This window comes from Anabrus simplex, chromosome 2 (genome assembly GCF_040414725.1).
Source record: "Anabrus simplex isolate iqAnaSimp1 chromosome 2, ASM4041472v1, whole genome shotgun sequence".
Classification (NCBI taxonomy): domain Eukaryota; kingdom Metazoa; phylum Arthropoda; class Insecta; order Orthoptera; family Tettigoniidae; genus Anabrus; species Anabrus simplex.
In genome coordinates, this window is record NC_090266.1 from 680,619,231 (window position 1) to 680,634,977 (window position 15,747).

Sequence of the window (15,747 nt, forward strand, 5' to 3'; positions counted from 1 at the left end):
GGTCAGGTTGTGAATCAAGGACCTCCATCGCTGCCATCTCTCCACCGCTGTTCTCCTTTTTTAAGTACATCTTCTGGTTTTCTTCCCCTCTTCTCTATGCACTCCCACACTCAATCTGTCCACCTCTTTCGAGGTCTTCCTCGTGTTCTCTTTCCTGTTAACTTCTCTGAAAAAGCTTTTTTTGGCACACACTTCTCCCATTCTCATCATATGTCCATACCGCTTTAGCTTTGTTGTTTCTATCCTGTCGTGAAGTTTCAAGATTCCTGTCCTTTTCCTTATCTCTTCATTTCTAATTCTATCCTTTTTGGTCTTGCCCTCGATACCTCTTAGAAATTCCATCTCTGCTGCCTGTATTCTACTTTCCTCTCATTTTGTTGTCGTCCATGATCCAGCTGCATAGGTTAGTATGGGTTCATAATAGGTTGAATATAATACTTTCTTACATTTCTTCAGGACATCTTGGTTCCACAAAATACCCCTTACACTCTGGTAGAAGCTGTTTGCTTGTTGTATTCTTTCCCCAATTTCCTGGGTTATCTTTCCATCTTCTGTGACCACACTTCCCAGGTACTCGAAACTTTCAACCACTTCCACAAGTTTACCATTCAGTTTTCTTTCCTCTTCCTTCCTTCCCCTTGTCATCACTATTGTTTTTCTTTTCTCTGTGCTTACTTTCATCCCAAATTTTTCTATCTCTTGATTCCATACATGTACTTGTTTTTGCACTTCAGTTTCATGGTCACCCATATCACTATATCATTTGCAAACGTGGCTTTTGTTGCCTGTCTTCCCAATCTGTTTAATGTTCTTAGGAATTTCATCCATGACTATGATGAATAGTATGAATACTGTAGTATTGAATTACTTAAAAAGGTATAATGCTTGTTGAGAGTAGGAATTAATAGAATTATTTCTGTCAAAGGATTCAGAAGGAAACTCCTATAGAACGTGAGATCCGGCTAGCTAGGGAGCGAGAGGAAGAACTTCGTCGTGAGAAGGGACTTCCTCCAAATTCTACCACACCGAATGCTTCAGCTTTAAAACAGGATGTTACTGTAAGTATTGATTTTCTGTTTTGTTTTTAATAAAATACTTTATTTAGTTTAAATTTTGGGTGGGTGAATGTTAAATTTGAATGATAGAATAGCTTCTTAATAGATATGAACAAATTTAAAATTAGATCTGTATTAGGTTAGTCTGCAGAGCTGCCTCATGTTAATTCATGTGCTAAAAGTCTTACCTGCTAATGATGATACTTGCTTGCAAATTTCTCAGTAACCCTTTTATTGAAGTCTTATGTGCTGGTCATGAATTAGTTTATTGATAACTTGGCATAATGCGATCACATAATTTGTGTCTGGAACTCCATGGTTCTCTGATCACTGCTGCTTCTCTTTTGAGTGTTCCACTTCTCTTGGTTCTGATTCTAGTTTTCATGAAATTTTATATAGCTACGTGAAGTGCATTCGTAGTCTTTTACCTTAGTGGCATTGATCTTGCTTAATTGGATCTGTCTATAGACTATTTTTACATGAGGTATTACCAGCTAAAATTGAAAATCTCTTCCATCAAGTTCAATCTGAAACCTTAAGCTTTATTCATTGATCTGATCACAAAGTTTCTATAGTTCACATGAGAATATTTTTTTTAATTTTTTTTTTTATTTTAAATTTTGACTTGGACTCCATTAATTAATCCACTTATCACACATGTACAGTCACGGGCTTGAGTTGTAAACCTGCTCTGAGAACTGATTTCAACTCGTCCATAAAGTCCATTCTCCGTACAGGCCATGAAGGCCCTTGGAGGGGTGGAAGGTAAAGGTTTCCACAATCCATAACCTTGGCACTTGATGGGGTAGAGTGGTTAGCTCTACACCTGGCCACCTTTGCCCCCAGGAATAAACCTGGTACTCATTTTTGGTGTAGGCTGAGTGAACCTCAGGGCCATGTGCACCTCCGGAAGTGGAAATCTCGTTTCTTACATTTTAAGATTTCCTGACGAGGATTTGAACCATGTCCTGAGTGAACCACCATCCATAATGCATTCAAAAATACTACATGCATCCTGATCAATGAGTTACAAATCCCCTCCTAGAACCTTACATGTATACATCCATTTGGTTTGTGTCTGTGCGACAAAGCAAATTCTTTCCATTTGGTTCATATCTCAGTACAGTGGCAAGCTGCTTGTTGGTGTGATAAATCAGTTGATTAATCAGACCTAACTACTGTATATTTAGTCTGAGCTGTTTCTTCAATATATTTGCACACTTCAAGCCTGTATTCCTGTAATACATCTGGGTTAATTTTGATATGTTTTTCAATACTTTTGCTCTCCTCCATGTGTCCTGACAGCACTGCCAGTAGGTACTTATATCTATCAAATCAAGAAATATTCCAGAATTTTCTGACTCATCCTAATCATGTCCTCTTACTGCAATTCAAAAGCCAGAAAACTTAATACAATTCATCACTCTTGATACAATGTAGTGCTTTAATTCAACTTCAACTTCATTGTGCTTCTGCCTACTCTCATTATAGATTTGACTGAGCTGCACAGGAGTATTTATATTACACAGAGCAGTGAAATCTAGCAAATTAAGTTGTTTAACATTTTCAGAATGTTTTTAAATACATTCTTCACATCTCCAAGATCTCTTACACCTTTTATGCACCACTATTGTTGGCCCTTAAACATAGACCCCTACACATAGAAAGCAAAAGGCATTTTATACATTGTATCCACATATCTATGGTTATTCTTCATATGGCTTAATATTAAAATGTCTTTGTTTTTCTTTGTTGTTTAAACATTACTTAGATCTGGAATTTAAGCAAAACAAATGCACACAAGTGCAAATAAAGCTTTATATAGAGAGAGGAACATCGAATAGAACACATATGATAAAACGGCTGGCAGGTCAGTGTGGAAATGGGGAGAAATAGAGTACTTAAAATGACCAGGAGAATCTTCATATCTTCGTACACTGCCACACAACATAACACCCAGAATCAAATGCAGACCCTTGGTACAAGAGGTGAAGTAGATTCTCTACACGGTGAAGTTGGCAGGTAGACCATATTAGGATTCAGGGAACTATTGGCTTGAATCCCACTATCAGCAGCCCTGAGATGGATTTCTATGTTTCTACATTTTCACTCCTGGTAGATGAACCTTAATGCAACTACTGCTTCCTTCCCAGTTCTGGCACTTTCACATTCATTTCCATCTATGTACGAGTATTGGTGCAATGTTAAACCACTAGCATACTAACTGCTCTGAGAGGACCCACTTTAAATGTCCAGTCATTTCTGTTAATTGAAGGTTCACTGTGAAGTTCGGGTCACATAGCTGTGAGCTTTTTGTCGGGTGGTGGCGAGTTTGAGCTCCCACTGTTGGTAGCCCTCAAGATGATTTTCTGTTTTTTCCTATTTTCACACCAGGCAAATGCTGGGGCTGTACTTTAATTAGGCCATGGTTGCTTTCTTCCCATTACTATCCCATCACCATCATATGACCCGTCTGTGTTGGTGTGACATAAAACAGAAAAAAATATTGATGGGCCAAGCAGTTAATTAGGCATGCACACACATGCACACCTATGCTCGTGCAGATGTATACATTTTGAGTGTACAGGCTGCTTCCCAAGCTTGTCTTATGAGTTTGTTAAAAATGCCTGAATTTTCAAAAATCAATTGGTTATTTTAACTGTTGCATCTGGCTACTTGGCTGGTCAGTGTCAAGGCCTTTGGTTTTGAGGGTCCCAGGTTCAATCTTACTCAGTTAATTCCTCTGACTCGAGTGCTGGCGTTTGTCCCAATATCTCCTCTTTGTATACCCGCAACTTTTACCTTCTTATCTTATGATCATGTTTCAACAAGTACAATGTGAAGAGTAGAAAGAAAGTGATTAAATAAATTAAATCATTTAAAATAAGGTTTCTTTTAAAACTTGTTGGATTATGATAAATCATTTTAATAGACCTACACATGTAGAAAAGGGAATAGGCATAACAAAAATAATTGAGATACTCTTGTCTCTTCCTAAGTTTAATTAATGAATCTGTCTTTCGGTTCACAGTTGCCAGAGGTTTGGAATAAAAAATTAAATCATTGCCTAATGTACCTCTGAAGCCACAGTTAAAACTGAAAGCTAATGACTAACTTACATTTTAAAAATTAAACGGGAGATAATAAGGGTCCTCGTGCATCTTTTAAAAATTTGTGAACTGAACCTGATTCTTCTGTGCACTGTTTTCTAGGCTCGTCGTATTACAAACATGCTGAACACGAACGATTCCCGAAGTGTACAACATCGCTTGGCAACAAGTAGGATCCAGCAAGAAATAAATGAAGCCACGGAAAGGGAGAAAGAATTAAGAGCTGCTGGTACAATCCAGACAACTTCAGAAGACACAGTTGACTCAAAAGTATGTAAAAATATTAATTACAAAATAATTTCTAACATGATATTTCCAAGACATCACTTCAAAACATTGTTTGTGATTACAGGTTACAAGATTTACTGATCTTGCAGAGTATGCAATTGAAGAAAGGGAACGTAGACTTCAAAAATCTGTTTCAACTTCCAACATTCCAACTTCTGTTTCAACAGAAGCTGATGGTGGAATTTCAACAGTACCTCCTCAGCCTCCTCGCAAATTCATTCCAGCAACCACATTTACAAATCGTAGTGCTACTTTACGGTCAACAAATGTCACGCCCAATAGTGTTACGAGTCCAAAGAAATTCTCTCCTTCTGTAGGGCAGAAAGGGCTAATGCAAAGGTTCTTGGCATCCCATGGGAAAGTGACTGCTATAAATTCATCCAAGAGCCCTGGTTCAAGTCCGCAAGTGGCATCTTCTCCTCTCCAGAGTCCTAGTTATACTCCTCCTGTAGTCCCAAGGAAAATAATGGATACTACCCCAACCTTAGAACGGCAGGTATGTAAATTTCCACTGTGTATATTAAAATTTGTTTTGACTCTTCTCCTGTTTTGTAGAAAGATGAATAACATGTTCTTAGAAAGGAAATATTTATCATGAAAATCAAATGCTACCTTTATCATATAGTTACAATTTGTAACTCTAATTTATCAGATTAAAATGTCTTTTGGGAAAAGGTTTTATTGAATCACTAAAGCTTAAATACGACAAAAGGAATATTTATGGAGTGATCCTTTGTAGAATCAAAGGTTTTTCTTTCAAGTAGTGCCATGCTTTTTAGATTCTTACTTTTGGATTAGTAGGCCAATCTTAAATATTATTTGATGGTGACCATTCAGCCAATGAGCTGGACATAGGAACACAATCTCCTTGACCAAATGGTCAGTGTAGACCTTCAATTCTGGCGGTCCTGGGTTCTGTTCATGGCCAGGTCAGGAATTTTAACCACATCTGGTTAATTCGTTTGACATGAGGACTGGGTGTTTGACCCAATAATATATATATATACACTGCTTGAGAAAAATAATTGAAGCACCCAGAAGAAATGGTCAGATGCCAACGTAACTTTGTATACGTACACACAATTGTCAGGTATGGTAATGATTAAAGTTTAAATTCTCTGCGACAGGTAGAATGGCCACCAGAATGCATTAATGTTCATGTTTAGTATTGTTACCAGGTGTGGTAGAGTATAGAAGAGTGTGAAGAGTCGTATGTTGAGTGATCACTCTAAAGGACATGGAGATGCCATGTACTCGCGTGAGACAGCATCATAAGCACCTGATAAGTTTCAAGGTGGCCTCATCATAGGTCTCCATTTGTCGAGCTGGTCAAATCGTACAATATCCAAATTTGTGGGGTATTCGGATGTGACAGTGGCCCAAAGTTGGACTGCATGTGAATATGAGGGCAGGCATACTAGTAGTCAAGGTTCCGGTTGACCACGTCCGACCAACTCAAGGGAAGTACCCCGTGTTGTGCAGCAAGCACACCGTACGCCCTTCACATCTGCGCCTGGCATCCGAGAACAAGTAATGGATTCTGTCATCGCGCATAATTTGTTGGAGACTAGCAGCAGCCAGAATAGGGAATTACCGTACCATGTGTAGGCTGCCGTTAATACCACAACACAAAAGGCTGCGTTTGGAATGATGCAGTGACTGGGAAGCATGGACTGCTGATGAATCGCATTTCTGCACTATCCCGGATGACCATTGTTTGAGAGTATGGTGGCGACCTGGGGGAGGTCCCATTCTTATGTTTTGGAGAGTCACGGTGGTGTTATTCCTAGCATTATGGTGTGATGAGCCATCGGGTATGACTTCAGGTCACAGCTGGTCACACCTGATGGTACAACGGTATGTCACGGACATCCTGCATCCTTGTGTTACCTCTTGTGTGATGGCATCAACAGGACAATGCCCCTCCACACGTCACATGTCTCTGTGAACTGTCTGCGTGATATTGACATACCCCCATGGCCAGGAAGTCCCCAGATCTGTCTCCGATAGACATGGGTGGGACCAGCTTGGACATGAACTCCATCAGCGTGCCTGTTTCCAGGATATCAAGGACCTGTTACGACAGTTGTGAGGTAGCTTGCCTCAGGAGAGGATACAATGGCTTTACCAAAACCCTTCTCAACCAAATCGGTACATGCTTCCAGGCCAGAGGGGGGGAGTGTATAGTCATGCTGATAAGTGGGCTTGTACTGCCACATTCTTTGTAAATTTTATTCAATTTTGTAATCACTGAAATATCACATAGCCTCTCAACACATGAAGTTTTGTTTAGTTTCCTCCTCCCCTTCTGCCACGAACCTACTATGCTGGTGTAGCGGGGGAGAGGTGATACTCCCACGTGGCGCGTCCCAGGTAGCGGATAGGGGAGTCCCAACCGGCTTGCCGGCGGACTTGAGAGAAATGAAATACCTCTCGCGGACCAAACACATAACCCCCTGTGGATGGGGGATGCAGACGAAGAATACACCCACGGTATCCCCTGCTTGTCGTAAGAGGCAACTAAAAGGGGCAACCAAGGGATGATCAAATTAGAACCATGAGACTACTTGTGATTAGTACCACCATGCGGGGAACACCATGGGTCGCTTTTACTTGCGCGTAGTTCCACTATGTTAGGTACCCAATAGGTTTGTGATTACTAGCAATAGAGTATGTTGGCGGCTACTACAGTACCTGTGATTCGTACCCCTGTATGCGCAACACCATGGGATTAGCGACACGATGGTTCTGCCTTGCCTATGCTTAGTACCCACTATGTGAGGAACACCATGGGATAGTGCGGGTCCCTGTGGTTAGTCCACTTATGTACGGAACGTCATAGATTTGCGTTGCCAGTATAGGTTTGTGTTGCCTGTAAATAGCGCCACAGTGTGCGAAACATCATGGGTCTGTTACATGTGCAAATTGAATTACCTGTGAGTAGTACCATAATGTGTGGAATACCGCGAGTCTATGCTACTCTTGATTAGTACCGCAACATGACAAATAGCATGGTTCTATTTTCCTAGCAATAAGTACCATTTTGAGGGTCCGATGACCTGGATTTTGGACCAATTTCGATTACAAGCATCATCAATTCAGTATTGTGCCTTAGACGCAGTCCCTTGGTCAGTAATACTATTATTTAACACTAGTTTCTGGGAATGTGGGGCATTGTGGGTCGGATCCACTGGTTGTTTTAACTTCATATCCATCCACTCGTCCTTCGTCCTCATGTTTTCGAATCTGGTCAGTGGAATATTCTGGATTTTTAAATTGTCATAACATTTCATCTCATTTTGTACCATTAGGGGCTGATGACCTAGATATTAGGCCCCTTTAAACCACAAGCATCATCATCCTCCCCTTCTGGATCCTTTTTTTTTTTTTTTTGTCAAGCAGTGTACATACAGACCAGACCACACCACACCGTACCATACTACCAACCACTAGAGAAACTCATAATAGTGAATACATCCTTCCACATACGGTTGGCATCAGGAAGAAAATCTGGCCATAAAACAGGGCCAAGTCCATATAAGGACAACAGTTCACACCTATAACCACAACTGTGTGGAAAAAGTGCTAGAATGAAACTTGGATGGTGGTACTATTTATTCCAGAAAATGCTACTATTTGTGGGGACTAGTGGTTAATTTTCAGCAAGAAATTAACACATCTAAGAAATGGAGAAAGGAAGGAACTGGCAAAAAGTTACAAAATCAGAACAGTACAGGTAATTTATATAACCTAAGTAAATGTTTCTTTTTTAAAAATCTGGTTTTAAAATTGTTACGGTACTTAATTCACATTGTTTTAGTATTGTCTTGATATTAAATGTATTACAAAGGCATTTTAAAATGTGGAGGGGTAACTGTGAAGCATAGAATAAGAACTATGAGATATTTCTGTTTATACCATATCAAATTATGCTATGCATTACACTTTGAAATTCATTGAGAGAGTATTGCAACCTCAAACTGTGCACAAATAAAAAACTTCAATCGGCAAGAAATTGTACTAACAAACAGCAGTGACTAAAATTGCGTAATGTGCGCAATATAATGCGCATAAGTAGTTCAAGGATTAGACCCAGATAGTTCAATGAACATTTTGAAATGAGCACTAAAGTTTAGAAGTCTGTAGAATGGAAAGAGGAAAACAGCCCATTCCTAGTAATATACAAATCATTTGAAGATCTTCAGGAAAGCAAATGTAATAATATTCAAACACTTAGATAATATCAGAGCAAAAGCTCAAAGTTAATAATTTTCCAATGTTTTTCCATATGTGCTAACACCGAAGAATTATTTTAGACAGACTGAAGAACCTTGCAGTTATTGATTAACTAATGTTAAAAATGAAAAGAAATGGTTTTCCCTATAACACAATATTAACAGTTGTTGGAAACTGTAAACTTCCTTTTAACTTGAAAAATCATTTTGAGGGATTGGAAACAATTGTCCATAAAGCTGTAATGTCTTAAATAGCTTACACTTGAGTAGTATGCTGTGTAAGGGTGGAAGTACTTTTACTTAAACATTTCCATTTTTAGGATTATTGGACGTTTTATAGACAACTACTGGATGGAGTACCCTGTTGACTTACTATTAGCAGCCTTACTTCCTTCAGTTGTTGTCATTGTCTGGCTCAGTGTAGTGCAGTGGTGTGTAGATGCCACAAAATGGGCAGTGAACACATTGCTTTGGCATAGGGTGCAATGTCACAGTGTGCACTGCACGATTGTAAGTTGTATTAGTAGTTATTCTCAGTAGCCTTCAGGTTAAAACCCCCAATCATGAGGATATCAACAAAGGGCATGGAACATTACACACTCCCAAAACTAATTGGAGTTAATCATTTTGAGCAAAAATAGTATTGTGGAGGAATATGCCAAAATGGACATTCTGCATGAACAGTTTGAATCTAGATTTCAAGATTTCAGCATTTTGGAGCTCTCAAGACCGAATTCAAACTATTTGTCATGCAATTTTCATCAAATATTAATGCTGTGCCCTAGTGTAATTGTGAATTGAAGGACAAATTCATTACAAAGAAAAATCTATTGGATTTAGTAACAATTTCCCTCATGCTAGATTTCAAAGCCATGCTGGAAAGATTCAGAATTCAGTGGAAAAATGTTCATCTCTATAGCATCAAGTTTCCTAGATACATAACATACTAACACATGAATGGAATGCAATGTGGGTGCACATATTGAATCTGAATTCTTCAAAACAATTATACTTAAATCTAATACATGTATGGATTTACTTAATTTTGGGTTTCTGAATTCAATGCAAAAATCATTTTTCCCTATTAGGTCACAGTACTTAAGCTACCCAGCATAATTTTAAAAAAGTGTTACTGGTGAACACTGAGGTAATGGTGTCACAGTACACTTTCAATTTTTATTTTTAAGTGCGTTGACAATACTCTTCTTTTGTAGGTTGTTTCATCCTTGTCTCTAACAAGGCACCAATAGTAGTTGCCCATCATTGAAGGGTTTCATTGCCTTTGATAATGATTTTCTAAGTCTTGAAAGAGCTTTCTTTGGTCAGTTTAAGTTCAGATCTAAGGGAGAATCTCCTTCTACCAGAGGTAGTATCATTCATTAAATGTAAAATTCTTTCTTTGCTTTTCTGTTCAGCATGATACTAACCTTACGACAGACATTTTACAGAAAACATTCTGCTGGGAGAGAGCACCCACTTTATGGATGAAATAAATTTATGTTGCAGTAATTTCTCAGACAACCTTCTCTTGCAAAGGTCTGATAAGTTCTCTCAGACTGAAAAAATGATTGTCTTCTGAGTATGTTTGGTGGAGACCTCTACTTCATTCAATTACTCAATACATCTGCGCTCTGAATTGTGAATATGTATTTACTACCAATCCCTAATTTTGCAAGGAATCCCATCAGACTGAATAATAAAGCTTAAATTTCCTGAAGTTTAATAATTCAATAGTGCAACGATCGGATAAAGCTGTGCCTAATGCTTTCTTGTGGTGTGAAATTTCCATCAAGAATGTTTTTTGAATCAAATTTATCTTTTTCTTTACAGTTCTTGCTGTGTGTTGCTCTTGAGCTTGAAGAAATTTCTCTCATATGTTTTGTGCAATGTAGGGATGGTAGTATTTGCATATTTTCAATTTTCTATCATACAATATTTTCTACAGAGCAGAGTGGCCATGCATGTTAATGCACTACAGCTATGGAGCCAAGCACTGTATTTGGGGATTAGTGGGTTCGAACCTCACCTTAAGACTGTCCTGAGAGTGGCTTTTCGGTTTTTCATTTCCAGGTAAATTCTGAGGCAGTTCCTTTACATGGACCACAGCCAAATCATTCCACCTCCTTACCAAATTTCATTCACCATCATTCATTTAATCTTCATTAGCTCCTAGACTGGGGTTGGCATCAGGAAGGGCATCTGGCGGTAAAATCATGCCATAGAATTTCATCTTGCCTCATTGCTGACCCCATATCTGGAAAAGTGACTGAGGGGCAGACATGAAATATTTTCTTTTGTATGTATTAAAGTTGCCTACCTGTTCTGTATCTTCTCATTCTTTAAACTTTGGAACTGGGTGTGAATTATTTCTATGCATTTAAATGAAAAATTAAACAAAAATAATTGGTTTTGAAAATGAGAATATAAGTTCCAGAATTATTGTAGGTTTCAGAGGGTGATGCTTCATCTCATATTCCTATGCGAAGAGGTTACCAGTCTGCTGAGGAGAAAATTCAAGCAGAACTTCAGGAGATGCAGAAGAGGGAAGAGGAGCTTCGGTAAGCTTTTAGCAATTTTCTGTTGCTGTGTTCTCTATATTATCTTGCTGCTATTATTCCGTACTACCATCCCGAGAAACTGTGAAATATATTGAATTTGAGTGCGGAAGATATGACAATTTCATTGAGAAAGAGATAGAGGAAGACTGTGCTTATTTATAGAATGTAACATTCTTAGGATTTGAGCCCTCAAAACCTGTGAAATGAAATGCATACCACTATCTCAAAAGAACCATTTACTTGTTAACTTCTCATGCACCAACGCTGTTATATCAAAACTCGGAATTGTTGATATAATCAGTGCTTATTTTAACTTGTCATAACTGGTCATTGTTCTTTCTGTATTTCTAGAGGGCATTAATGGTATACTTTTTCAACAGCAGGAACCTTGAGCTTCCTAATTTGGCCACTTAACCGTCTTCAGGTATTTTGCTTTAAAAATAGTTTTCTTTAGAGGAAGTGACATCTGACTTGCATACATCATGGCATTGTGAAGCTTTACTGCTGGCTCCAAAGAACAAGAAATAAACGCAGTTTGGTGTAAAGAGGGGAAATACTTGTGACGACAGTCATCTATGAGACAGTGAGCTGAGCGGATGTGCTGAGTGGAGCGCGGAGCAATGGGTATCACGTTGACACAATATAGGATAGCGATCGGCAGATGGAACTGTAAAAAGGGAAGTAGAATTGAAACAAGGATGGAGTTAAAGGGTGAAAAAAGGGGGATGGTGGCTATGTTACTGGTGGCGGCGGTGGTGATGGTGTTGCTGATAATAGGAGTAGAGATTAATCCCGGCCCAGGTCCAGTAGGTTCCATTGTATGGGAAGAGTACAAGGCGATTAGAGAGATAAGAGAGGCTTGTCAGACGGAGCAAATAAAAGAAATGTTCCGAGAGTTATCCAAGGAATTTATGGACCTAAAATTGAGTGTTAAGGAAGATGTAAAGAAGATATAGGAAGAGGAAGGGTGTAATAAAGATGAATTAGACCTATTGAAGCAGAAGGTAAGAAGTCTGGAGTGGGACCTAAGAGAAACGAAGAGAGTAGTCGAGAAGAGTACACAAGAAAGCGTAAGAAAAAATATCTTCATATATGGTGTCCAAGGAGAGGAAAGAGTCTAAAGTTGAACTAGTGTACAAAGTGGTAGAAGTGATCCAGAACAGGATGATCAACTTCAGTGAAGTTGATATTGACGATGTGCAGCGTGTGGGGAGAGTGAAAGGAAAGAGACCGATTAGAGTGAAATTATTATCGACACTGATGGCGGACATTGTAATAAGAAATTAGAGTAATCTAAAAGGAGAGAAGGTGTGGATAAAACGGGAGATGGACAGGGAAGCGAGAGAGAACAAAATTCTGAACAGACATTTAAGAGAGGCAAGAAAACAAGGTCTTAAGGCATATATTAGAGGGCAGCAGCTGGTGGTTGGAAACGGAAGGTGGAATAGAGTGTGGGGGTTGGGAAGGCTGAAAAAACTTGATGAACACCAACAGCAGCAGAACGTGTCCTTGGCAACAGTGGAAGTAGCAAGGAAAGGCAGCGACATAGAAAGGAGTGATATTACGGAAGTGAGCGAAGTCCACATCACATCAGGTGCGGGAAGTAGGGATATGCTGAACAGCAGTGCCAGCAACCAGGTGGGCGGAAATGCAGAGACCTTGAAGAGTCAGCACAACACAAAGAAGGAGGAAGCAAGTAATGTGCCACAACTGGTGAGGAGTGCAGTGAAAATTGTGAATGAAGGTAACAGTAGACAGGGTAAGGTTGCATCCTCTCCGAGTAAAAGGAACACAGAAAATAAAATGGAAAAAAGGCAGGCGCTAAATAAGGAAAGATCATTAAGTTTGAAAGATTTATGGGGAAAGAAAAAAGGCGCAGGTATGGAGAAGGGGAAGGAAGGCGGGAGAAGAGGATGAGGAGGGATCTGGAAGGACGCACAGGGAAGAGTGACAAGGAGTAGAGGTGGAAGTGGAGAAGCACAGATGCAGAGAGTGGGAGGGAATAAATAACTAGATGTGGCGATAGGGTTGTGGAATATTGAGGGGTTGATGGGGAAGATAGGGAATAAAGAATTGGAGAAAATAGTAAAGGAGTATGAGATTATTGCCCTAGTAGAGACGTGGTTAGGGAAAGGGATAGAAATTGAATGGAATGGGTATAGAGTAGTCAACCTGATAAAGAAAAAAAGGGGGAGAATGGGAAGAAACCCGGGCGGGATAACAGTTTTAATAAAAAATGAGATAGTAGAGAGAGTAGAGGGAATACAGAATGAGGTAGAAGGGGTGGTGTGGTTGAGAATTAAAATGGGAAATGATGCGAAGGAGGCAATTTGCCTGGCTCTATTATACAACCATCCTAAAGATTCAACTTATGCAAATAAAACATTTTTTGAAGAACTGATTGAAGAAATAAACAAAATTAAAGGATTGTATGTGGAAGATGGAATGATATTGTTAGGGGATTGGAATGCAAGAGTGAGTAATAGGGTACCTGATTATGGGAGAGAGGATAATGAAGTGAGAGAGTACAGAAGAAATAGTAAAGACAAAGATATAAATAGATATGGTGTAAGGCTATTAGTTATGTGCTATAGAAAAATTATATATTTTAAATGGATGGATGAAGGGAGATAGTAATGGGGAACTGACATTCATCACATCGAAGGGTGGGAGTGTAGTAGATATAGGAGTAAGCACGGAAATAGCTCTAAAGAAAATAATAAGTTTTAAGGTGACAGAATGTGTGATAACAGAACATATGCCCATCAAGATAAAATTAAGAGGGGCGTATGATGGAGTGAAGAGAAGGGTAGGAAAAAGAGACAGATATCAGGAGGGTTGGAAGTACATTTGGAATGATACTAAGATTGAGAGATTGAGAACAGAGTTAAAAGTGAGTGAAGAAAGTATAAGGGTTGAAAGTGAAAGGATGTTGGAAGGAGGGGATGTGGATGAAGTTTTAAAACTAATAGAACGCCCAGTATGGAAGGTGGGTAAGAAAGTGAGGATTAGAGAAGAGAAAGACAGGAACATAGGCACGGGGTGGTTTGATGAAGAGTGTAAGAGGAAACGAGAGGTTGTAATGTCAGCTCTAGTGGACTTTAAGAAAGGAGCGGAACAAGGGAAAAGAGAGGAATATTGTAAATTAAGAAGAGATTACAAGAAGTTACTAAATGAGAAAAAAAAAAATGTTGGAAAGAGGCGGAAGCTGAGAGTGTGAACAGATATTGTAAAGGGAAAAGATTTGATAGGGTTTGGGAAACTATAAATAAGATAAAGAGAACTAGATCGACAGGGGGAGGAACAATGATAGCAGAAAATGATGGATAGGATATTTTGCAGTGCTTTTGGGTGGGAGGGGAGAAGGACAGGGGGTTATGGAAAAGACGTATATTGTAAAAGAAGTACAAATAGGAGTACAGTTACTAGATGAGGAGATAACAAGTCAGGAAATAGTCAGGGTGTTAAGTAAAATAAAAACCAAAACAGCGGGTGGGGCAAATGGTATTACTAACAGGATATGGAAGGAAGTAGGAGCAAATGAAGTAATGCTGAAAGTGATGGTGAAATTTTTTAACAAGATATGGGAAACGAATAAATTCCCTAGCGAGTGGAGAAAACGAGTACTTTGTCCTATATACAAGAATAAAGGAAGTCGAAGTGATCCAAACAACTATAGAGGAATAACACTCCTGGACTCACTGTCGAAGGTATATACAGGAATTCTAGCTAATAGGATTATAAATTGGGCAGAGAAATGTGGAAGGATTTCGGACTATCAAAACGGGTTTCGAAAAGAGAAAAATACTGTGGATAATGTATGGATTCTGGATACTTTAATTACGAAGTATGTGAAAATAGCAGGGAAGAGATTATATGTAGCAGCAATAGATTTAGAGAAAGCCTTCGATGCAGTGAATAGGGAGGCGTTATTTACTAGATTAAGAGAGGTTGGGTTATCGAAGAAAATGAGGCTGGCAATAGAAGGAATATATGAGAAAGTATTGGTGATGATTAAACTACAAGGGGGTGGGTTGAGTAAGTGTATGGAATCGAAGAGGGGTGTGAGGCAGGGTTGTAAGCTGTCACCGATATTATTTCTATTGTTTATAAATAATATATTAGATAGACATGGAGGCGAGAGATGGCAATGCCCTTGGATTGGGAAGAGGGAGATACCGGGGCTGCTATTTGCAGACGATTTATTGATCTTGGCATTAACAGCAAAGGGATTGCAAGAAGGGCTAAATGAGGTAATGGAATATACTAGAAGATGGGCACTCAAAATAAATGTACGGAAGACGCAGATAATGATATGTAGGAAGAGGAAAGCCAAAAAAGAAAAATTCTGGACAGTCGAGCAGCAAGAAATCAGACCAGAAAAAAAATGGAGTATTTAGGAGTTATAATTAGTAGTAACAGTTTGTGGGAAAATCAGTGCAGAATAGCCAAATATAAAGGGAGGGGAGCACTGGCAGTAGTGGGGATATTAGAAAATAAA

The 15,747-nt window shown here is 39.1% G+C and overlaps 1 protein-coding gene across 1 annotated transcript in view; it reads left to right on the plus strand.

The window, feature by feature from the left end:
* LOC136864362 (myosin-4) overlaps positions 1-15,747 on the plus strand; it is a 635,412-nt gene that overhangs the window by 586,305 nt on the left and 33,360 nt on the right. Inside the window, exons 7-10 of the mRNA XM_067141261.2 lie at positions 926-1,058; positions 4,268-4,435; positions 4,518-4,949; positions 11,134-11,246. Of these exons, the coding sequence (XP_066997362.2) occupies positions 926-1,058; positions 4,268-4,435; positions 4,518-4,949; positions 11,134-11,246 (846 nt within the window). The remainder of the gene's footprint in view (positions 1-925; positions 1,059-4,267; positions 4,436-4,517; positions 4,950-11,133; positions 11,247-15,747) is intronic.